We start from the raw sequence: 24803 nt of genomic DNA on the forward strand, positions 1-24803 counted from the left end.
TACTTTATGTATAATTTTTGAAAACTGTCACTCATAGGTATAAACATTGGCCTGAAGTTTGGTTCAGCAAGTAATGTAGAGGGCAAGATAAAGAGACCTAGCAACATGGAGAAAAGTGGAAAGAAACCAGGCCTGCTTTTGACAATGCCAAGTGCTGAAATGGCAGTTCAGAAGTTGCCCTCTACTGTAGCCAAATCCAAAACCACCACATCTGCATCAGAACCAGACCTGCCTTCAGAGCTACCTACTTCAGCTCAGGTGAGCCTTGATTTATCAACGTTTTAGATTGTCATTGAGGTGAACTGCCTCTGACTTCTACTTTTTACCGTTGCCTGCAAGAATTGTTCTTTTCAAGGATTTTTTTTATCAACGTTATCAGATTTGTTCACGATTTTGTTGTAAATAGTGAAGATCTTTTATGGTTTCTTTGCGGTTTTTCAGCCAAATAAAGAACATAACAATGGAATAGATTTGATTAAAAGTAACATTGTGACTATTTCCATTCACAACTAGGTAGATACTTTAATAAGCTAAAAATAGCATAAAGTCATTTATCCATTTGCTTACATGGACTGCAAATCCACAGTTTGAAGCTATCATTACAAAACAGGGCTTAACAATAAGGATTGCCTGATGGCCCAGGGTGTGAGACGCTTGGGACAGTAGACAGTGCTGCCTTGTCACTAAAGTTTAATTTGCCTTCAACTATTTGCCAATTTAAACAGTTTGTGCTTTCAAGCCTTGTGAAGTCGTAAACGCCATATTATGTTGTTAAATAATTTAGAACTGCTTCCCAGAGATGGGTTGCGACTGGAAGGGCATTCGCTGCGTAAAAAAATGTGCTGGATAAGTTGGCGGTTCATTCCTCTGTGGCGACCCCGGATTAATAAAGGGACCAATCCAACAAGAAAATGAATGAATGAATGAATTTAGAATTGCAATAAAATACCTGTACATTTTCCATACTGCTCTTTTTGTTTGCAATAACACTTTAAATTTTGCTTCTTATACAATTATTAATTTTTTTTTCAATATTAAAATTTTAGAGTCACAGACGTTATTTTTGATGATTTTTGGGAAATTTAGTTTCATAAAAATTGATTTTTTTTTTAAATTGTCAGATGTATTTAAGAAAAGCTATGCTAAATAAAAAATGTATGTATACACTTATATTTGGCTTTTGACACATTATTTATTGTGGCTAAGAAAAAGCAATTAAAATTCTTTTTTTGGCAAGGCAAGTAAAAATTTGAACCACTGGCCTGATCAGGCGTGCGTTTCCCAAACAACGACAAAACTCGCAGCTAAACTATCATAGTATGATGCATCGTTTGGGACAAGAATGATGTAGTGACGAGTGTTTCCCAAAACCATAGTTTCTCTGTCCATCATTTAAATTACAGGGCTTGAAATAGCGACCATTTTGGTCACATATGCGCCCGAAATTTAAGCTATGCGACCTCATAATATATATTGGGAGTATTCGTGCGACTGAATATTATGGTTGGAGTGCGACCCTTTTTTTTTTTTTTTTTTTTTCTTTTTTTTTTTTTTTCTTTCTAAAAACCTGGTAAAATCAGTCTTCCCTGCCGCTATATTGGTTCATATTAGCTGTCAATCACTCAAGACTTTCCGCTGTCAGATGACAGGGAGGGAGCTTTTGTTACCGCGGGGAATGCAAACGGATGAAGAGTGAAAAGTACACTAAATCTCGATGCGTTGCATGCTCTGCGTGTTCGGCCAACACAATCTCACGGCAATTCGTAACTTTTTCATACGTTTCCTCGTGAGATCAGGCTGCAACAGCGCAAATGTCCACTAAAACACCATCGCCAATGAAGCTTGCCTTTACTGCGTTTAAACTGATGCGGGTTATAACAAAGAACAGTATTGTGCCGGTGGTCATTGGGAGAATCCTGCTCTGCCCCCCCTCATATATTGGGTTGGCTGATTCGCATGCTTTTCCACAAACACAGAAAAATGAAATTCAGCGCGTAACGAGGCTGAGCATTAAAACGACACAAACCGAAAGCAAAACTTTTAAAAGTGAGACTTTTCTTACTTTCTTTTGTCCGTTCTTTCTTGAGGTGTATATTATTTTTCTATTTAATTACTGATGACTGCTTTGCAGCTTTCAGCATTGAATTTAATGATTTATTATATTATTTTGTTTGTTTTGTAGCAGAAATAGGCTAGTATTTATTAAATTGACATGCATAAAAAACAATAGTACAAAATAAATATTTCTTACTACAATGCTTCATTTGTGTTTGATGCAAACCATCAATTAATTTTTCATAAAGTAACAGTAGGACTTTATATAGCAGATAACTTACATTAAAGCACATTCAAGGCAGCATGATGATGAGAAATATATTTTATTATTGGTATTATTTTCATCATCGTCATCATTAATATTTTATAATTATTCAACATTCATTTTAGAATTATTGCACAAATATTAAATCATCAAAGCATTAGTTAGATAGTTGTTTCAGGGTTTTGTAAGTCCCAATTGATGTTGTTTTCAAATACAATAAATCCCTTAATATACAACTTGTCAATATCATTAATTTCTGGTGGGTGCTCCTAATTTTTTTCTTGTGCTCCTAAATATTTCAGGTTGGGAGCACCGGTGCTACCAAGTAAGAAAGTTAATTTAGTGCCCTGAATCATGTTAGTTATAACGTAAAATGTCCACAGTGATGCTCTAAACGGGGTGGAGTAACTACTTCTTTAGAGAAAATCCCCTTAGTTCTTTGTGCAAATTGTTTTGCAAACGCATGAATTAAAAAAAAAAAAGTCAATATCAGTTTTGGTAAAAACGTGCATTACTTTTCCATATAAAATGAAATGTATGTAAATGACACATATAGGACCTATATACATTTCCTTTACAAAAATTAATAAGAATATTTCATATAAAATTACAGTATCTTATTTATTAGCAAAGAAAAATAATCCTACGTAATAATATTAATAATAATAAGTATTATTAAGTAGGATATTGTTTATTTTTTTCTATTTTTAAAGCATTAACATATGCTAAATATTTTGTTTTCACAAGCTTTGGAGACGTAACGTAAATTCTGCTTTAAAATATTAGGGCAGCTATAGCTTTCGTCATGAGCCACAACTGTGCTCAAAATGGCATAAATGTTTTCAAAGTGCACTATGAAGGGAACGCAGTTGTCAGTATGAAGATCGCTAAAACTGATCTGTAAAAGAACTTTAAAAGTTAACTACACCTAAGAGAGATGACTTTAATCTTTTTTTTTTTTCAAATAATTCCAAGTTTAAATGTTAGTGTACAAGTTTGCAATGCAGTTTGCGAATGTTAGTTGGAGCGACGAATTTGGAAAACACCAAATCAACGAATGTTTTTAACAATGGAACTTGCGACCTTAGTTAGCTAACGATGGTTTTCGGAAACGCACTCTGAGTTTGCAGTAATAAAAAAATACACTTATGAAAACTGAAATGATGAATATGGATAGATGGAAATTATTTGGTGACCACAATATATATTTAATGAAATGTAAATCTCAGTATGATCGACACTTGTTGACTTTTTCATTTAAAAATACCAAACTTAGAACAATTGTATATGTCATCAATGTTACTCTACAAAAAATTTCAAGGACATACTTTTGAAAAACATGCAGTACAAATTATTGCTTTTTATTGTTTTTTTTCTCTCTTGTTTCTATGAATTTAGTCATGGTAGTTTAATTAGGATTTCCTAAGTGAATGCAATGTTGAGTTTGACTCATATTTTACATTCTATACTAATTATAATGTTAATATTTGCATATTTAATTTAGCTCATTATCAAACACCACTTTGCATGATGTGATATTTCCTTCATGCAGATGTTTTTTGCCATGTACTCTGAATCTACTGTTTGGTCGTCTAGTTTATACATGAAATCTTCTTCTATAAATGTGTTGAACTGAAACTGAAAGTGTCTGTTTTGGACTGTAGCCTCTCTTCAGTGCTGCCCAAGCCAAAAGTAAGCCATCACTGAAGGATCTTTGCCCAGAGGACAAGCGTCGCATTGCCAATCTCATCCAAGAGCTGGCGAGGTAAAGTGATCTGATATTTTTTAGACCAAATGAGCACTCCTCAAGCCATTATGATTTTTCTGTGCATTGTAACACATCTGTGTATTTGATTTTGCTAATGTGAACATTTTCAGAGTGAGTGAAGAAAAGGAGGAATCTGTTCAGAAGCTCAGGGATGAACAGGAAACCTTTGAGAAAAGAATCCAACAGCTAGAGCAGCAAAACCAACTCATTATAGAAGAGAGAGGAAGTATCCTTTTATTATGCTCAAAGAAAATGGTAATAATGATCTGGTTGACTGGCTTTAGTCCTTGCCTTAGTGTAAGTGTCATCATATTTTTACACCAAATTAAAAAAAAAAACATTAATTTAATTTTTAAAAGTCACAAAGACAATTTATTCAGAGTTTAATACATGGGTAGAGTGTATACAGGGTGTGAATTATACATTGATGATTGTGTGGTCAGTTATGTTGGGTAACATGCCTCAGTGAACCAAATTTATACAGTTGAAATCAGAACTAATAAATTATGTTTAACAGAGCAAGGACATTTTGAAAGGAAAGTCTGATAATATTTTTTCCTCTGGAGAAAGTCTTATTTGTTTTATTTTGGCTAGAATTAAAGCAGTTTTTGATTTAAAAAAAAAAAACAAACAAACATTTTAAGGTCAAAATTATTAGCCCCTTTAAGCTATATTTTTTCCGATAGTCTACATAACAAACCACTGTTATACAATAACTTGCCTAATTACCCTAACATGCCTAGTTAATCTAATGACCTTAGTTAAGCCCTTAAGGACGTATTCACACTGTACAGTTGCCTTGAACCCCTCACCCCTCCCGTCTTCCCCGACGGCCCGAACTCACATTACAATTGGGCCTGGACACGCTTACGTCATCGATGATGCGCTGTTCAGTAAGTGCTTTCGGTCAGCTCAGTGAAGATTTCTTCAGTTATATTTCTGTAGTCGTTTGATATGCAGTGACACGCAGTCAAATATTTCGCCGAACAGATTAGCCACTTTTGACACTCATAAACAATCATAAAGTCCTCGTGCTGCAGGTATTCTGAGATTTGCTGAAGGTGCAGCTCTGGTGCAGTGAGGGGTTTGTCTTTAATAAACGACGACAGTTTGCGTTCATTGAACAGTAAGAATGATTAAAAAATCTGTATCGAACAGTCCCTTAAAAGTCATGTCTCGCTTTCAGTTTCGGATTTAGGCATGTTTTGCACTCATACACAAGCTTACTGCGCCAAAGCCCAAGTGAACCGCGCTCAACTTTGCCTGAGCCAGATTCAGAGCACTCGCACTTCTCAAACGATCCAGGAAATGGGCCTGGGCACGGTTCGGATAGCATAGTGTGAGCAGGCCCTAAATGTCACTTTAAGCTGTATAGAAGTGTTTTGAAAAATATCTAGAAAATTTTTTTTCTGTCATCATGACAAAGATAAAATAAATCCGTTATTAGAAATGAGGTATTAAAACTATTATGTTTAGAAATTTGTTGAAAAAAATCTTCTCTCCGTTAAAAAGAAATTGGGGAAAAAATAAACATGAGGGCTAATAATTCATGGGTTTATTAATTCTGACTTCAACTGTATGTTTAATTCATCAAACTTGTTATGTTTTTAAGTTTTAATTATGGGGGTCAGATCCCCCCCAACCCCCTGCAATTTGCACCCTGAGTGTATTTATCGTTTTATTTATGTTATTAAGGAATTAATGTACAACCCATATTAGCTGTTGATCGTAGACATTATATTTGGAAATGGTTTCAGTAATTTCTGTTTCTTATTTTTTTTAAAACTCTGTGATGCCAACCAAGACTTCTTTTATTTTGTTCCAATTAATAAACATAGGGAAATGGTATTAAAATATTTGAAAAAGGTATCCCTCTTAAAGCAAAGCTGTATTTTCAGGCAACTATAATAGTCTTCAGTATCACATGATCTTTCATAAGCCTTTCAAATACGTTGATTTGTTTTTCTGAAGTATTAGTAAAGTATCTCTTCGTCCTAATATTTTTTGGAAATGAAATGTTTGTCCTGAAAAAACATAACAGCACATGAAACATTATTAATGGCTATATTTATACATGCTTTCTATGAAAATACATTAAATTTATCAAAAGTAGTAAGTATAATTTCTTTACATAAAAAGAAAATTTACAATATTTAGTACCAGATCCCACTAATGGGAGAAAGGAATGGACTTTTGTATTTTAAACCGGCAGGGGGCAGTGTTGTCTAAGCATTGAATGCATGTTCCATCTTGTCGTGACTGCTGTAAGGGCAATATAACCGCAGGACGTCATTGAGACAGTTTTTGAATTACACCCATGCTTGGCGGGGAGAGGATTCACTTTCTTTGGCATTATGTGTCACTTTGGAATACTCTAATGCTGAATCTTTTCATTTGAAGATGAAAGAGGCTTTATTTGTTGCATGATTGTGTGAAATGTAACAGGCAAACGACAAAGAGCACGCACACTGTGTTACATTTAATATTTACTTTAAGGATGCCAGTTTTTTGTGGACAGGGATCGGACCCGTCCTTGGTTTGGGTTGAACTGCTTTTAATTTTCGTTTGAAATTGAAAGAGCTGGCACTGATCACATAACCACTGGGAACAGCGTGGGTTTCTTCTCGTGCCAACCTGTCATCCGGCTGGCACATCAGAAACTTCACACAGTTTGGATGCTCCCTTTTTCCCTTGCAGTTCTGCCAGCTTTGGTGATCTTGCTTTGGTCAAAAGACATGGCGGACCATCAGTTTCGCCCAACACTGTGAAATGCGAAGAGCAATCGCAGGCTGCTAAATTGCAGATTTGGCAGGCGAGCTCAGAAATTAGGCGAGCTCAACTCAATTAAATGCACTTTGGCTCCGCGGCCTGGCATTTCCACTAAAACTCAAAACTCCATTAAAAAGAGATTGTAGTGCAAGACAAACTCTACGAAAGCCCCCCTGCGGAGACAGGCCAGTCTCTAAAGGTATCAGACAGATGCTGGCCTACAGAGCTGTTCTTAAAGGTTAAGGGGGACGCAAAAAGACAAAGTGAGTTACAAGGGTCTGTGCAGAATAATTGCTCGCATCGTCTCCATCTCATCTGCCAGGACTGCGATTATCAAGAGGAAATATCTCCGTAGGAGGGGGAAAAATGATAAGTTTCATTCTGTGCGTAGGAAGAATTTGAAGCTCGTGTATGGAATGAAATTAGAATTTTCTCAAGCCCGTCTTTGGCATTCAACACCACGTCTCTGAGCGGTAGATTCTATTACTGAGACGCTCGCAATCTTTGTTCTTCACAAGGAATTTACATCAAGAAGCATGGAAGACACAAAGGAGAAGTTGAATGCATTCATCAATATCATTAATCTTATTGAAGTTTGCATGGTTGCCTTTCCGAATGGATCAGAGGAGCAGAAGTCCTTTTGTAATAGTTTGTTTGCCTGGTTCTGAACCCGTCATCCTGGTGGGATGAGTTTAGGTGGGGCGTAAGCCTTCACAGAAATGCCACTTAATCACAAACCCACCGCTCGCACATTGTTTATGACCAATTAGTTTCGTAGACACACTAATAATTGGAAGTAATAAACCACATGCTCGCAGCAAATGAAGTCTCACCATATATAAATAATCAAATCATCAGTGTCTTGGTGAGTCATTTTTGCTGTTATTCAAATGGAAGCATGCGGTTGTGTGATTCGTCCTCTTATCGATTTACATCTCAACCTACACACATAGACCAACCGGCCGAGAGGCCACGTAAAATATTCTCTTTGGCGCAATTTTGTTCTACCTCGAGGTGGATTTCATTATTTTATTTCTGCTCAGGCTGACAGGGGAGTGAATCATGTTGACAGCAGCTGTCTGAAATATCGAATGCAAACTCTGATTTTGTGTATTTTTGGACGGGGGGAGGAGACGCACCGTGCCTGCAGCTTTCTTTTCTCCTGATGTAGGCCCTCGGAATGAGCTCTGATTGGCCAGCAGCCAACAGAGGTGCCTCCGCGGCGGGAAGCGGGAGAGAATCTTATCAGTCCCGCTCCAGTCGCTCCAGATTACCAGGCGCTGAGCGTTCCCGCACGCCCTCCTGTTAATGTATTAATATGTGTGTTTACGCCCAACCCGTCTATCGCAGTATCAGAAGCCTCTCTTCAGCTTCGGAGGTAGATGCCTGTGTGCGATGCGCTCTATCTACGAGACGGCTTCTCTGTTCCCATTACAAATGAGAGGCCTATTTATGGTAAGGGCCCTTGCTGAACAGTTACTCATTCCGTACCTGCCATTACACAGCGGTTTGACATCCAGCTGTCATAAAGGACATTGTTTGTTGGCACCTCAGGACGTGATATCCCTTTTAATTAACTCTTTTTAGACATTAAGAAGTTGACTTCTTAATGAGCTACAATATAAAACCTGATGGATTCGGTTAAGATATTTTCAATTGTGAACAAGGACTCCTTTTTGTGACCTTGATTTCATTTGATTTATTTATTTAGAACCGAAAAAATCATACACAACAATTCTGTCAACACAATACATTTCAACATGATCGAAGTGGGATGAAGCACAAGCTTATTTTCCTCACCCCATTATCACACACATTCATTTATTACTTCAACTTATTATTTTCCTTCTCTTCTTTTTACATGAGACATATTTTATCCTTTTTGGCATCTTTGACATATATGTTTAGTTCCATTTACGTTTTATACCATAGACCCAAAAAATAGATAGTATTGCAAACAGCCATTAACTGAAATTTCATCTTACCAATCTCATTTTTTTTTCAATCACCTCTATTAATCATTAAATTCCCTTTTAAATATATATTTGTACAACTTTTTAACATGATTAATATTCTGACATTGTTTGAGATTCTGTTCCAGACTGTTTCATAATATCACACCACATACAGACATACACAGTTTTTTAAAGGTTTTCCTTTTTTTTAACCTCCTAAGATTTTGTTCTTCTCTCAGATTGCACCCTCCCTGTCTTTCTTCAAAAAACTTCTGTATGCATTTCGGAAGTAATTTATTCATTGCTTTAAACATAAAATGTGCTGTTTTAAATTTAACCAAATCATTGAACTTGAGTATCTTCAATAAAAAAATTAAGGCTTTTTATGCTCCAAATACCCATTTTCTATTCATTTATGTACTTTTGTTTTTGTATTGTACATAAGGATCCTAACTTAGATTTATATGTATTCCCTCAAATTTCAACACAATAACTCGTATATGGCAACAAGTGTGTTATTTAATACACACATTGCTTTATTGTCCAAAATAAATTTTGCTTTATACACTGTTGCTACAGTTTTTATGAATTTTGATATCACATTAATTATTTGCAGTTTCCAACTAGTTTTAAGGACCAATAAAACACCAAGAAACTTAATTGCATATACTTTTTTTTCTATAATTTCATTATCAAATTTTAATCTATTGTGAATACTTTTTAATATCCCAAATAACATAATCTTTGTTTTACTTGTATTTAAAGACAACTTATTTGCAACAAACCACAATTTCAATTTATTAATTTCTGTTATAATCAAGTTTTGGTAAACTATCCCCAGAATAAATTACAATTTTTTTCCAAAATAAAAACTAATAAATTATTAAGCTGATATGTTTACAATAGGAAATGTTACAAAATGTCTTTATGGAAAATGTGTACAACCTTTGGCATACAAGAAAAAAAAAAGAGTCATGCAATTTAGGGGTGTACAATATACTGTTTCAGAATCGATACCACATTGTGGGAATCTGCAGTAGTCACATTGCAGGATCTGCAATGTTAAGTTATGGTAGGATAATGGCTAATCACCACCACAGTTCAGAGCATGTGATTTGTGGCATCATTGCAAAGTTTATCCCTGAAATTATTCCTGATAGAAGATTTTTTATGGATGTGTTGAATAACTGTGACTGTGTAAGAATTAAACAAACTTAAAGCAAGAGGTTATAAAGGTATGTAAACCAAACTTATTTGTATTTAATTATTTATAGAATGAAGACTATACACTATTATCTTGTATATTATTGTTTCATATCTGTAACTGTTAGATTCCACAGAAACCATCAAATTAATTTGTATATGTTTAATTGTATTGTCTTTTATGCAAATGATACTCTACAAAAATAATACCAATCAATGTAAAATGATTACAAATAGAGTTATAAGCCATCTTGTGAGGTTATATTCATATCACAATAAATACATTGCAGACAAACTAAACATCACAATGTCAGTTTTTGTCCAAAATTGTGCAGCCCTAACGCAATGTATTGTTTGCTATTTCTACAAATTACTAGATATATTATTTATGTAAACTTGGGAAAAGGATATCAAACTCCATTTTGCATCATCTAACCTTTGGGTTTGGGGTTAGGCTATGTTTATTTGATTAACGATCAAAAATACTGTAAAAACTTGAAGATAATAGTGTATTATAATTTTGCTGAATTGTTCTCCATTGCAGTATACACTCACTGGCAACTTCATTAGGCACACCTGTTCAACTACTCGTTAATGCAAATTTCTAATCAGCCAAACACATGACAACTCGGTGCATTTAGGAATGTAGACATGGGCTGCGTCCGAAACCGCATACTTCCATACTATATAGTACTCTAAAATCAGTATGCGAGCCGAGTAGTATGTCCGAATTCATAGAATTCGAAAATCAGTATGCGAGAAGTACCCGGATGACTTACTACTTCCGGCGAGATTCTAGAGTGCGCATCCCATGCATGCTGCGCTATCCCATGATGTCCCGCGAGCGAATTCATGAATGGGAGTAAAGCGACGCAATTGACGCAGGTAGGTCACGTGACCATGACAAAATGGCGGATGTAGTACGTCCGAATTCCATTCATACTTTTCACATTCATACTGTATAGAACGTACTTTTCTAACACCCGAGTAGTACGTTTAAATTCAAATGCAGTACCTACTGAGTAGTAGGCGGTTTCGGACGCAGCCATGGTCAAGATGATCTGCTGCAGTTCAATCCAAGCATCAGAAGGGGAAAGAAAGGTGATTTAAGTGACTTTGAACATTGCACGGTTGTTGGTGCCAGACAAGCTGGTCTGAGTATTTCTGAAACTGCTGGTCTTCTGGGATTTTCACACATAACCATCTCTATGGTTTACAGACAATGGTTGAAAAAAAGAAAAAATATCCAGTGAGCGGCAGTTCTGTGGGTGTAAATGCCTTGTTGATGCCAGAGGTCAGAGGTCAGAGGAGAATAGCCAGACTGGTGCAACTGATAGAAAGGCAACAGTGACTTTAATAACTACTTGTTAAAACTGAGGTATGCAGAAGAGCATCTCTAAACGCACAACCTGTCCGACCTTGAGGCGAATGGGCTACATCAGCAGAAGACCACACCGGGTACCAGTACTGTCAGCTAAGAACAGGAAGCTGAGGCTACAATTCACACAGTCTCACCAAAGTTGGACAATAGAAGATTGGAAAAACGTTGCCTGGTCTGATAAGTCTTGATTTTCTGCTACGACATTCGGATGGTAGGGTAAGAATTTGGCGTCAACAACATTAAAACATGGATTTATGTCTGGTATCAATGGTTCAGGCTGGTTGTGGTGGTGTCTTGGTGTGGGTGATATTTTCTTGGCACACTTTGGGCCCATTAGTACCAATTGAGCATCATGTCAATGCCACAGTCTACATGAGTATTGTTGCCTACCATGTCCATCCCTTTATGACCACAGTCTAACCATCGTCTGCTGGTTACTTCCAGCAGGATAACACGGCATGTCATAAAGCTTGAATCATCTCAGACCGGTTTCTTGAACATGAGTTCACTGTAGCCCAATGGACTCCACAAACACCAGAACTCAATCCAATTGAGCACCATTGGCATGTGGTGCAACAGGAGACTTGCATCATGGATGTGCAGCCGACAAATCTGCAGCAACTGCGTGATGCTATCATGTCAAAATGGACCAAAATCTTTGAGGAATATTTCCAGTACCTTGTTGAATGTATGCCATGAAGAATTAAGGCAGTTCTGAAGGCAAAACGGTTTTCAACCCAGTTCTAGTAAGGTGTACCTAATAACGTGGCCGTTGAGTATATATTAAACTGTATTGTTTTCCTGTTATGGAAAAGCTGAATTTTCAGCACCCATTTTTCAAGTCTTCAAAATATGCTTCATAAATCATTTATTATTCTGATCTGGTGCTTTTGAACACTTTAGAAATGCATTTTCTTATACGTGTATACATTTCTGAACCAAACATTTCAACGGCACCATATGCATAATGTTTTGTATTCGACAGAGTCCAGAATCTGCTTTATTCCGCTTTAATAACCAATACTGGGGTAAAACAAAAGGGAGCAGATGGAATTTGCAAATTTGATTCACCAGAGACCTTTATATTACATTTCTAATTACCATATGAAACCGGTAATTGGGGAATATTGGAGCCATTCACTCTCTTGGCTCTTAACTTTAGTCTGATAAATTTAATACTTCACTAATCTGAAACTGAGCATTAACACAAAGTTGGTAATTTGTAGTAATTGTATGGCTAATTGTAATTACAGGCCTGCTTGTCATGCAGACTGACAGCATTGAATCAGTTTATCAGCATTAACATTTTTTATATAGTGAATTCACATTTACTTGAATGCTGAATGTAAAACGTAATTAAGCCAAATGTTAACAACACTTGAAGATGCAAACTATAACGTGCAGCATATCATATTGAATCTTTTAAGCCTTTTTTTGTTCTGTGGATATTTTAAGATGAATTTAAAAAAATAAATAAATATACTATTATTACACAAATAATCTTATGATATTAATTTAATATCCTTTCTTAAACTAATGGAGCACTGGTTCATTTACCGTAGAACAAATGCATATCTTTATGATAGATATTTTTATATTTATGAAACTCAACTTCTTTTGTGTGGAGATTTTAACACTAGCCTTTGTTTTTAGGTAAGATTTACCATGCTTATCTTATGGGTATTGGATTGAAATGCTGTTGAGCAGAGGCTGGATTTAGTGCATATTGACATTGTAATAACGGAGATTTGAGGACTGTAAATAATCTCTACAATGTTCTAACTTTCAGTCTGTTTGATCTGTGTTGCCCCTCTCCAGTTTCTGGGCCTTGAGGTATTATGATGATCTCCGAGCGCTTGTGCTCTGCAGCCAGAACGATTATTAAGAAGACAGACCAAAAAGTCGCTTTTCATTATTGCTTTCCACATTGGAAAATGAGATCCACCGAATGGATTTCTGCAGAGTGTGTGAGTAAGCCGGGTGTACGTCACGATGTCATTAGTCGGAGCAGTCGGCGTGGCTGTGGTTCTGCTCCAGATCAGTTGAGTTCTGCCCAATGCTGCATGCGTGCCAGCTCTCTCTGTCTTACAGCCTGGCATCATGCCCACCCCTGCCCAGCCAGACCCAGATGGAGGAGTGTGTGAAGCCCTCGCCCCGAAGAAACACTTCTTCTATCTCTTCTCAGCAGTGCTGCCGTCTCTTCTCACTTTCCTTTCTTGTCTGTGCACTTTTTTCGAAAGTCACAAACATGACTCGAGGTAATGGTGGCTGGGATTCAGCCAGAGAGACTCAAATGGCATGAACCATGTAGTAGAAGACCAAGTGGTTATCTCCTTATTTTGATTTAAGGACACCGTGCAACCACACTGTTGCTGACAGAATGTTTTAAATTAGGGATGTCCCAATCAGGTTTTTTTTTGCCCTCGTGTCTGAGTCATTTGATTTTGAGTATCTACCGAAACCCAACCCCATACTTGTATAATACGTTAAAAACTTAAAATCGAGGTACTTAGTGCTCCATAAGCATAAGACATCCAGGGTTCTCTACAAAGGCGAATGGCAGGTCACTATATGTGCTATCTTGGCTGTGATGTCCTGTGTCTTCACGCTGCCACCAGGCATTTTTTCTCTCCTCTTCAAACTCTTCTGCAGCATGAGCTGACTCTTCTAATGTTGCGTTGCCTGGGTAAACTTTCTGTATTGTGTCGGGTGTTTGTTTTTGAGGTGCCTTATCAGATTTGTTTTGTTAAATGTAGCCTATTTCTTTCCGCCTCTTGCAATCTCAAGTTTACGTATCTCACAGTTTGCTATGGCAATGTTGTCGTCATCAACTTTATATTACCTCCAGGCTGCAGACATACTCGCTCTTTCCACTTCAAGCTGCTTCCATTTTTCACTTTGCCGGCATTTAACCAATAGCGTCTTTGCAACTAAGTGATGTCATGCTGCATGCATTGCTGTCTCTGTGTGAAGTCAAGAAAGAGTTCTAACTCTATGCCACTGCGTAACTATAGATATGTTCAAAAATAATGAGAATATACATGCATATATATCCTAATCAGGAGGTAACTTCAGATTCCGAGTGAGTCTGAAACCCGTTTGATTGGATTTGATTTCCGATCACGTGATTGGATCTGCACATTCCTATTTTAACACTAATTAAAATTGTAGCATTTGCTATTATATATTTATTTATTAAAATCAATTTTTTTCTAAGGATGTACCTAGCCAGTATTTTATTTTGAATGTGTTTTTTTTTTTATTTAACCAATATGGCATCATAATAATTCAAAATTTTCTACTTTCTCAAAAAAAAAAAAAAAACATTCTCATTTGTTTACGTTCAATGCTCATATAATTTGTTAATCATTTAAATTTAGCTTTTTTCATCAAAACTATATGAACTGAATATCCATCCATCCATCCATCCATCCATCCATCCATCCATCCATCCATCCATCCATCCATCCATCCATCCATCCATCCATCCATCCATCCATCCATCCATCCATGGAGAATATGCACAATTACATAGATATAAAGATCCTCCACATTTTACTTGTGCGTATAAAATTAAACAAAATATTTATTTCTATGATTATTTAATACGAGTAATTACGTTTCAATTTCATATATTTTTCTTGGTCTACTTACACATTACACAGAATCCAAGTATACATATGTAATTACCTGAATGGACAGAAATATCCTTAATCTATAATTACAGAAGGAAATGAAAGAAAAAAAAGTATATATACATACAAAGATAAAATGGGTTACAATATTGACGTTATTCTTCAATGCGGAGGTGTGCTCGTTTTTGCGATGGTTTTAGAACTTCCGATTCAGGTGCCTATGGGAGAAATGACTAGGAATAATAAAAGGCAGAAAACGGTCAAACTACTTGCTCTACAAACAAGTGTTTGCATGACCATACAGACAAAGCAGAATAATATTATAAGAAAATATCAGTTTGTAACAATAAGCAGCAAAACAAGCTGTTTTTAACCTCTAAAAATAAAATGGAAGACAATTGAATGAGACCGGAAGTCTCAACGCAAGATAAATATAAAAGAAAACAATATTCCCCCTCCCCTCATCTGTTTTTGTCTGTTGTGCACCCCAGTAGGCAAGGCTACTGAAAATAGGAGCTTGCGTAAACAAAACTAATATTGAATCAAGACCACACCGGGATGAGCGGTTGAATCAAGAAAGCAAATAGCTTTTTGTTTCTCAATCTTGATGATATCAGCTTTAGCCATTTCAGAACAGATTTCAGTGTTTAACTTCTCGACACACAGCTGTTTTTACAGGAACTCGTTTCCTTTGAGGCACTACTTTAAAGGAGGTTCTTTTGTGCCTCCTGTATGAAGTCTCCTGCCTACTCAGCATTAGGTTGGCAACACTACATTGGGTGAAATGGATTACCATGTCTGGCTTTGGAGGAGAGAGCGATTTAGTCTAAGTGGGAACAGCGGCAGTGTTATTCAGTGCGTGTTGACCCTTAACCCGCAGCCCAGGCCTGCAGCAGCAGTACCGAGAGTGTCAGGAGCTGCTGGGACTCTATCAGCAGTACCTCTCCCAACAGCAAGAGAAACTCAACAAGTCTATCACCCTGCTCAATCAGTCCTGCTCCCACAGCAAGGTGAGTGCTAAGAGAGAGTGTGTCTGTGTGTGGGAGAGAGCGATAGAGAGAGGACAGAAAACGGCTCAGACTGAACATGTTCGTGTGGTGAATTTGTATAGTCTGTGCTGTGTTGAAATTTTGGCTGATCAGTCATGGCATTGTATAACCACAGCGGATAGAGATTCATTTGTATGCCTCACTAACTGACTTTAAATCCGGGTAGACTGACCAATTTATCTGCTGATTTTTCCATTTTGAGATTATGAACGTTTACCTGGCATATTCTCCTTTATTTGTGTTTATATTATGTTTTATTTCTGTAATTCAAATGAAAGATTATTTTATCTAGTGAGATATGAGTTAATGCCATATATGCACGTATACATTTGTCCATGTCTGCCTGTCTAACATTTTGACCTTGAATATATATCGGTCACTTTGCTTGCTGCTGGAGAATGGAAGTCCACCAGTAATTCTCTTGATTAGATTGTGCTTGACCAGTTGTATGTCATTCCATGCCACCCCCCCCCCCCCCCACACACAATATTTGTCCCTTTGACTTGCACAGGAGAGACATTAGACCACCAAGGTTGGATGAAACAAGAAATGGCATTCATAACTCATTTTACTTCTAATATGACATTTCAGAGTATTTGGAAAAAAATGATAGTTGTTTTTGAACATCAGCTAAACTCACCTTTCATATAATCAATTCAGTTCACCTTAATTTCTATGGCACTTTTGCAATGTAGATTATGTCAAAGCAGCTTCACATAGAATATTTTAGTAATTTGAAACATTGTCAGTTCAGTTTTCAGAGTTTAAGTTCAGTTTAGCTCAGTTCAGTGTGGTTTAATGTTCAATACTGAGAGTCCAAACACTGTGGAGCAAATACATCAATGCGCAGATCTACAAGTCCCGAACCATGCAAGCCAGTGGCGAAAGTGGTGAGGAAAAAACTTCACCAATTGGCGAAAGTGAAGAATTAAAAAACCTCTAGAGAAACCAGGCTCAGTTGGGCACGACCATTTCTTCTTTGGCCAAACTTCTTGTGCAGAGCTGCGGTCTAGGCGCTGAAGGCTGGAGAATGCTGGATGTCAGCGAAGACTTGTCTGTCCCTGGAGCGTCACAGGAATCAGTCGCATGCTCTTCACTCCTCCAAGACCGCCACAGCAGCTGCTCAGAATACTGCCTGGTCCAGGATTATGGAAACCTTGGGATCATCTCATCGCTGGTCTTTGATCACATCAGTGGCGCTGCATAGTCTCCAGGGGCCTCGGGATGAGTATCCCCAGGTGGAAATTGAGAATAAAGAGAATAATTAGCGTAGCTGCTGTTCATAGTGTATATAAATGAGATGCAAAAAAACCTGCGTGGAGCACATTCATGCATTATACCGCTATGTGATGCATTGAGTGTATGCTTTACTAAAAAGATAGGTCTTTAATCTAGTTTTAAACTGCGAGAGTCTGCCTGAGCCTCGGATATTATCATGAAGGCTATTCCAGAATTTAGGAGCCATAAATTAGCAATTCTAGGTACTACCAGAAGCCCTGAGTTTTGAGATCTTAAAGAGCATGTTGGATTGTAGCGAGACGAAAGGTTGGTTAGATAAACAGGAGCTAGATTATTTAAAGGTTTATAGGTAAGAAGCAATATGTTAAAATTAATGCGAAACTTAACAGGCAGATTGGGGTGATATGATCATATTTTCTAGACCTGGTAGGAACTCTGGAAGCTGCTTTTTGTACTAGCTGAAGTTTATTAATGGAGGATGCCGGGCAACCAGCAAAAAGAGCATTACAGTAATCCAGCCTAGAAGTCTAAAAGCATGGACTAGCTTTTCTGCATCTGAGATGGATAACATACTTCATAACTTAGCAATATTTCTCAGATGAAAGAAGACAGTTTTTGTGACATGGGATGTATGATTTTCAAAAGTTAAACTGCTGTCTAATATAACACCCAGATCTTTTATAGTAGAGCTAACACTAACTTGTATATCAGGGTGTCCGCGGGGTCCTAAAATTAAATAATAATAATAATTCCTTACATTTATGTAGCGCTTTTCTGGACACTCAAAGCGCTTTACACATTGTTACAGGTAATTGTACAGGTAGGCAGGTTAGGGTAATTAGGCAATTTTTTGTATATTGATGGCTTGTCCTGTAGACTATCAAAAAAATATAGCTTAAAGGGGCTAATAATTTTAACCTTAAAATGGTTTTCAAAAATTAAAAACTGCTTTTATTCTAGCCAGAAGAAAACTCTCCAGAAGAAAAAATAATATCAGACATGCTGTGAAAATTTCCTTGCTCTGTTAAACATAATTTGGGAAATTTTTAAAAAAGAAAAAAAATCAAAGGGGGTTTAATAATTCTGATTTGAAAAGTTTTTAACAACTGTTTATTAATTTAAAGGTTTGATACTGATTAGAATTTGAAGTGGCGATGAGGTCTTGAAATATTCTGAGAAGGTCTTAAGGAAAAGTATTTAAATTTTCTTTAGGATTCCTGCATATACCCGGTATATACATGTATATTAAAAAGAGAATTAAATACATTTATTTTTTACACATTTGTCAACAGAACTAATTCTCAGTTTTCATAAAGAAAGAATATATAAAGATAGTAAATTATTTGTGACCAATTCAGACAACGGGTAGCAGATACTCAACAAATATAAAGCCTTATTTCATTGCTCAAAACTATCATAAATCTCTAGATTATTCATAATAACAACACAGTTGCTCTCAGCAGGCTATTTGAAGCCCAACAGTAATTGCCTTGAAATGTGTTGAAGGTGAATTTGTTACAAAAGGGCTGTTTTGATGGCTCTGGCAGCAGTGCTTTTAAAGAGGATGGATTTAGAGAAGCAGCCTCTCGGAGAGGGGTTTTGGCATGCTGACACTTTAGCATCTATAACTGTTAACCTGTCAGCACACTAAAACCCCTCTCAGAGAAGTTCCATCTCGAAAATCATCCCCTTCAAGGCACTGTCACCAAAAATATTAAAGCAAAAACAAAACATAAAACCTCACTAACTGACACTGAAAAACTGCTTTTCTTTTTTCAGTTTTAGTTTAGACCATGCACCCCGTGTACCTTCCATCTTAGGCTTGTATGAGGGAAATGAGCTTGTCCTCTCTGAAACCTTGGATGTGAGTAATGTATGTTTACATGCTCCGCGACCTCCTCTTGAATTAGTCAGCAGCCCATTTTTGTCCCCTCAGAGGCGGACGATTCTCCTTTGTCCTGAATGTTTATCTCCGCGGTGATTGACCTTGGTTTTGTAGCGTCCTCTTGGGATGAGCCCACCCTCTTCGAGTCCCCTGAGTAAAACTTGCCTTTGTGACCATATTTTTAAAAGAGCAGAGGTGACATGTACATTTTCTACACCTCTGCCCTGTCCCACAGGTTCCCAGCAGCGAAGGGGGACCCAGGAGGTCTTGTGGCGGGAGAGGAACTGCTTTAGATGGATCTTACTTGGAGCTCCGTTCATTAGGGAGCAGAACTGAGAGAGGCGGGTCAGTGGAGTGCACTCATTCATTCTCAACTGGACCTTTAAGTGCACATTCCAGCAGTGAGCAGAACTTCGAAGTCCATGACAGGCGCACCAGTCACAATTGTGAACGTGCATGTTGCGGTCCGAGTTTCTCCAACAGGGAGCCTTCAGCCTGCGATGGTCTGAAACTGCGTGGTGCTTCTAAACTCAAGTGCTCTCATCAGTGCCACTGCCACAGAATGGAAAATTGTGGCATGCGCACAGCTAATCGAAGCGGTCTAGTGCCACCCCCTGGTCAGGAGAACTGGGAGGAGAAACGACAGTGTCTACTTATGCAAAAGAAACAGTTGGAAATGGAGAGGGAAAGAATTCAAGCTCGGTTGGCCCAACAAGAAGAGAAACTTTTACACCAGAATCAGCAGCTGCGCCAGTCTTACCTTCAGTACAGCAAGTACGTGGCTGACACAGGCCCTTTGTTTGCATGGTTTGGTTAAAAAGTGTAAGACTAATCATGCATGCAATGATGTTCATGCACCTAGAAAATATTTCACTGTACTGTCATCATGTTTTCACCCTTAAAAACAAAAGTAAAAGAATGGAAAATTTCAGCTAACTTCTCTGGTAGTCAACATAATTTTAGCAATATTTGATACTGTTTACTTTGAATTGAACTGTGACTCTTTTGAAGGCTTCAGGAAGCAACCACAACAGACTTTGAGAAAGGCCTAAATGGAGACAGCAGCTTTAATAAGATTCCACAGTCCAGTTTTGTAATGGATCATATAACACACAGGTAAACCGGTCTTTAAAACTTTATTGAATGGTTCTGGATAAAATAAAACATAAACAATTATCTTTTAAAGTTCATTACTATTAAAAAGTTTAGAGTCTTTCAGTATTTTTTAATGCACATTTATTTATATTACAGGCAATACATTTATAATGTTACACATATTTAAAGGTGCAATATGCAAGTTTGACACCCAGAGGTTGAACTAGGTATTGCATTCCTGGATCAAAACAAACACAAGCGCAGGTTGCCAGATTGAGGACCACAGAAGCGAGTCTAATAATCGAGGCTGATTTAATTCCTGTTCTATATAAAAGCAACGGCACGCGATGGAAATAATATTCTTCGTATTAAAATGAGTTTTTGTTCAAACCAACACCTCGAAATGATATATTAAAAATGGCTTCTATTTCTTGCAGCTCAACAACAGAAAACTGACAATGATCACCTTAGGTACACCTCATGTGCTATATTCAGTGTTAAATGTTAACAATTTGAGTTTGAATCACATTTTAAGTGACATTTATTGCCATACTACTGAAAGCAGCAGCAGTAGTTTACCTCAGATCTTGAAAATAATATAAATAGTTTGAAATTGAACTTTAGAACTGTAACTCAGCCCAAGCCAAGTTAACAAATATTAGTCATTCAGCACAAACATTTAATAATGGTAAAGAGGTTTAATATGAATTAATTAGATTATAAACCTTACCATTTCGTGAGTGAGTGTATATTCTGTGCTTCTGAATGGCTGTATTTAAATTTCTGTCTTGTTTCGTCTGGTGCAAACAGCTAAATTGCTTCTGCAAATCTCATCACGTAGCATTGTTGTTAGGACAAAGGGTAACAATGTAACCTTCTCACCTAATGTTTCCGGCAGATAACAGACATTTTCAAAGCAGTATAACTGGCTTCAGCATTGTTTTTCAGATAAACAAGAATATCTGCAAGCATATTATGGTATTTTTATGCTTTAGAATAGTCAAACACTTACATACAGCACCTTTAAACTTTCTAATCAAAATGAAAGTTCTACATGTTTCTATTTTTACTATATTTTTAATTGAATAAAAGCAGCCTTAGTGATCTCAAACTTTTGACCAGTGGCGTAGCCTAAAATCTTTTCCTTTCTTTCATTAAGAAATGAAGTAAAAGACGGAGAATCACACACTTTGCAGGAAAGTGTTCCACAACCTTTAAGCAACATACAGGAACATACATCAGGTATTGAGCAACCTGCACCAAAGCTTTCAAAAGGTACGCTGACAAGAGATTACGCTGAATAACTTATTGCTTTCTGCTTTTTACTTTACCTCAATAATTGGAAATTTGCATTACGTCCTTTCAAGTATCTCTCATTTTCTCCCCACAGAGATCTCCATTACCAAGAAAGATATGGCCACCTCTCCTGTGGTTCCACAAAGCTTCCACGCATCTGCTCATCCCAAGATTCCTCTTGGCCTTCCTAGCACTCCACAGGCTTCCCGGTGAGTTAAGGTGTTCCTCAGGGTTTGTTTTTTAGCCCACTTCTGTTTTCTCGGTCATGAATAAGCTTCTTTATATGCACATTTCAAGTCATTCCAGCCTGTCAAGTTCCAGCCCAGCTGTCTAACGCAACCCTTTCTGTATTTTTAGATGATCAAAACATTTAATTTTGTCACTTGACAGTTTGGTCACTCAACTACCATTTCACGATTCTGTAGAGAGGCTGCTGTTGCAATTTATAGACGGGGTGGGGGGGAAGAGCTTTTGGTGCTCGAGAGAAGCCACTCTCAGGAAACTCAATGAAAAGACCCATACAAGTAAATACAATTTAACAAGTTCAATTCAAAAAGGAGTGAAAAGAGGGAAATTACAGCAATTTTGCCTCAACAGCACAGCAGGGGCCAAAACCATGCATTAATTGTGTTTTTAGAGTCTCTGCTTCTGCGATAGAGCTTCTTAATGCATGAGTGTGAAATAAGAGAAGGGGTGTGAGAGGTGATGTATGGGGGAATGAGAACAAAACATGGAAAAAGGGACAAGAAGCGAAGGAAGAAAAAAAGGGGAAGCTGGTCTGGGCCGTTCGCAGTGCGAGGCCTATTTGATGAGTTAAATGAAGATTTTTGCCGGCCAGCGCTGAGGCTGACAGGAGCCAAGCTGAGTCCCATTAGCTGGCGTAGCAGGGCCCAGCAGCAGGTGTAATTGAACCGAGTCTTCCAGCCCGGGCCGAGAACGCGCCGCCTCCCTCAGCTTAATGAGAAAGAGTGAGGCAGAGAATGAATCACTGACCGCTAGCGCGAGACACACTCTGGGATAGGGAAGGAAATTCATTACCGTTTTTCTTTTAACGTAGAAAGGTAATTAATGTGACAGCATGTCTTTTTTCCCTCCTCCAACCCCCACAGCGAGAGCACGAGCATGTCTTGTTTAGCACACCATCTCTGAAAAATGCAGATTATTTGTAAGTCATTTGTAAGGCATATTTCTTCCCTTTTTTCCTAGAAGAAAATGTACTGACTTCAGAAGTAATTGCCTTTTTTATATGTTATGGTGAATATTTTGCATTAATATGTTCCTTTCTGTCTCAGATGTTTCATTATCAAGGCAGAACTTTTACAGGGGCCAGGAAAATTAGGCTGCTTTGTGTGCTGCCATGATATTTGTGGTATGCATACCAAGAGAATGTCAGAACTGACAGGGGATTGAATACTAGCGTATGCTTAATATGTACCTGGGATCTCGGAAAGGGCCAGATGTGAACCAGGGCAGAGGATGTGTTTCTTAATGAACAGTCAAACTGTTGAATTTGAAGTGGTCATTCTGGAAGATTCACCTTTCATTATTATATCAAGCAGCCTTGAAGCGTCTAATCAAAGATGTGTGATAAATTATGAGATGGCTCTTTATTTACACGTTTGATTGAAAAGTTAATTTGTTGAACAGATTTGTTATATTACAACCTAATGCATGTATAGAATATAATTACACATCAGGGGCCAGTTAAGGGGCCACTAAGGCCCAATCCCAATTCTACCCCTTTACCCCTCGCTTTGCGCAGTCATGTGAAGGGGTTGGGGTGTACCAATTCTCTTAAGCTTGAAGGTGCAGAGCTAAAGGGAAGGGGTAAATAGCCCTTCGAACTGAGATTTTTCAGGACCACACTTGAAACCAAGGGGTAAGAAAATTTCACAGAATTCACCATCTACAACGGCAGCATTGCTGCACACGGAAGTAAGGAGATCCACAAATAAGTATTTTTTGTCATTATTACGAATTTTTACAACAAACAAGCACATGTTTTAATACATTCATAAGTGTTCTTGTTTTATCGTAATGCTTTTTGTGTGTTTACATGGCTGAATATGGCCACTGTGTAAATGCACAGTACAGTTACGATCTTATTGCCACGTTATATTGTTATATGATAGCATGATATCATTGCCTTAAGTGATTACTTGAAGATAAATACCAAAAAATAACTCAACTGGAATAACTACAGCAGTCGCCATTGTCTGATCTCTTATGATGCATGAGATCGCGATGACTTATGATGACGTGTGCAGATGTTGCAGCCCTTCCCCTTCACACTCTGTTTCAAGGGCCAAAGGGAAGGGGTAGGGGTACAAAAATAGAATTGGGATTGGGTCTAAGTACAAATTTCGCCCTACTAAATATGTTTGTATTGCACCACTGAACTCAGTTTAAACTTAATTCTGTTCCAACTAATTATTTACAGCAGCCTTCCCCCATGTATAATGGTAGAAAAGAGTTGACGGCAAGATTAGTTTACATTTAGGAGCTCACGATAATAATGAAGAATGATGCATTTTTCATAAAGGTGTAAACCTACAGTGGTCTCGGTTACGATTATCATGCCATCAATTTGGTTCAAATTTGATATCACGGTGCATTGACTATTCTTTCCATACACAATTTTATATTTTACTTGACAGCACAAGAATTCTTTTATTAATGTATGAAAATATTTATATAATATTTAAAGTTTGAAAAACATCCGTGTTCCGCAAACATTTAAGCACTGTGGAGCACGCTTTTAAACATCGCTGATTTGTCATTGTGTTCACATGCTCTATATAACTAAGGTCTTTGGTTCTATATAACCATAAATATTTCGTTGTTCACCGATGAGGGACACTGATAAACAGCAGCCGCGATCACAGCTGATCCATGATAGACGTGGTGGAAAAAACTCGCCCTGCAGACAAGCGCTCAAGTCTGTATCCAGAAGTATCAATGTAACAGCCGAGAGAAGAGTAAAAGTCACGTCAGCAGGTCAAAGGGCCACACAGAGAGTGAGTGAGTGAGTGAGTGAAATGGAGTTTACTTTCATTTTCTCAATTGCAGTGAAATTGGGGCTTCTGCTGTAATTTCGGTGTCAGTGAAAGACTGTCCAGCAAACACACACTCAGTGAATTTTGCAGAGTTTCTGCGTTTTTAGGTAGTTGGAGTGTTTTAGTTACTCGCAGTTACCTCCCTCATCATA

The 24803-nt window shown here is 37.5% G+C and overlaps 2 protein-coding genes and 1 long non-coding RNA gene across 12 annotated transcripts in view; all 3 read left to right on the plus strand.

The window, feature by feature from the left end:
- Positions 1-5574, plus strand: part of gtf3c5 (general transcription factor IIIC, polypeptide 5) — a 678526-nt gene extending 672952 nt beyond the window's left edge. The window contains exon 6 of the transcript XR_012397180.1: positions 5515-5574. The gene's annotated coding sequence lies outside the window, so the exon portion shown is untranslated. The remainder of the gene's footprint in view (positions 1-5514) is intronic.
- zgc:162344 overlaps positions 1-24803 on the plus strand; it is a 37973-nt gene that overhangs the window by 949 nt on the left and 12221 nt on the right. For 8 of the 10 annotated variants that reach the window (NM_001083836.1, XM_073934842.1, XM_068215913.1 and 5 more), the window contains 8 exon segments: positions 38-258; positions 3985-4085; positions 4199-4314; positions 15917-16041; positions 19440-19978; positions 20216-20320; positions 21459-21574; positions 21690-21804. In NM_001083836.1, coding sequence (NP_001077305.1) covers positions 38-258; positions 3985-4085; positions 4199-4314; positions 15917-16041; positions 19440-19978; positions 20216-20320; positions 21459-21574; positions 21690-21804 — 1438 coding nt within the window. 10 annotated transcript variants of the gene reach the window in all.
- On the plus strand, positions 7750-11241 carry LOC141379996 (uncharacterized). The gene is made up of 2 exons (XR_012397189.1): positions 7750-10646; positions 11045-11241. It is a non-coding gene; the product is annotated as an uncharacterized lncRNA (long non-coding RNA).

Source organism: Danio rerio, chromosome 21 (genome assembly GCF_049306965.1).
Source record: "Danio rerio strain Tuebingen ecotype United States chromosome 21, GRCz12tu, whole genome shotgun sequence".
Lineage (NCBI taxonomy): Eukaryota > Metazoa > Chordata > Actinopteri > Cypriniformes > Danionidae > Danio > Danio rerio.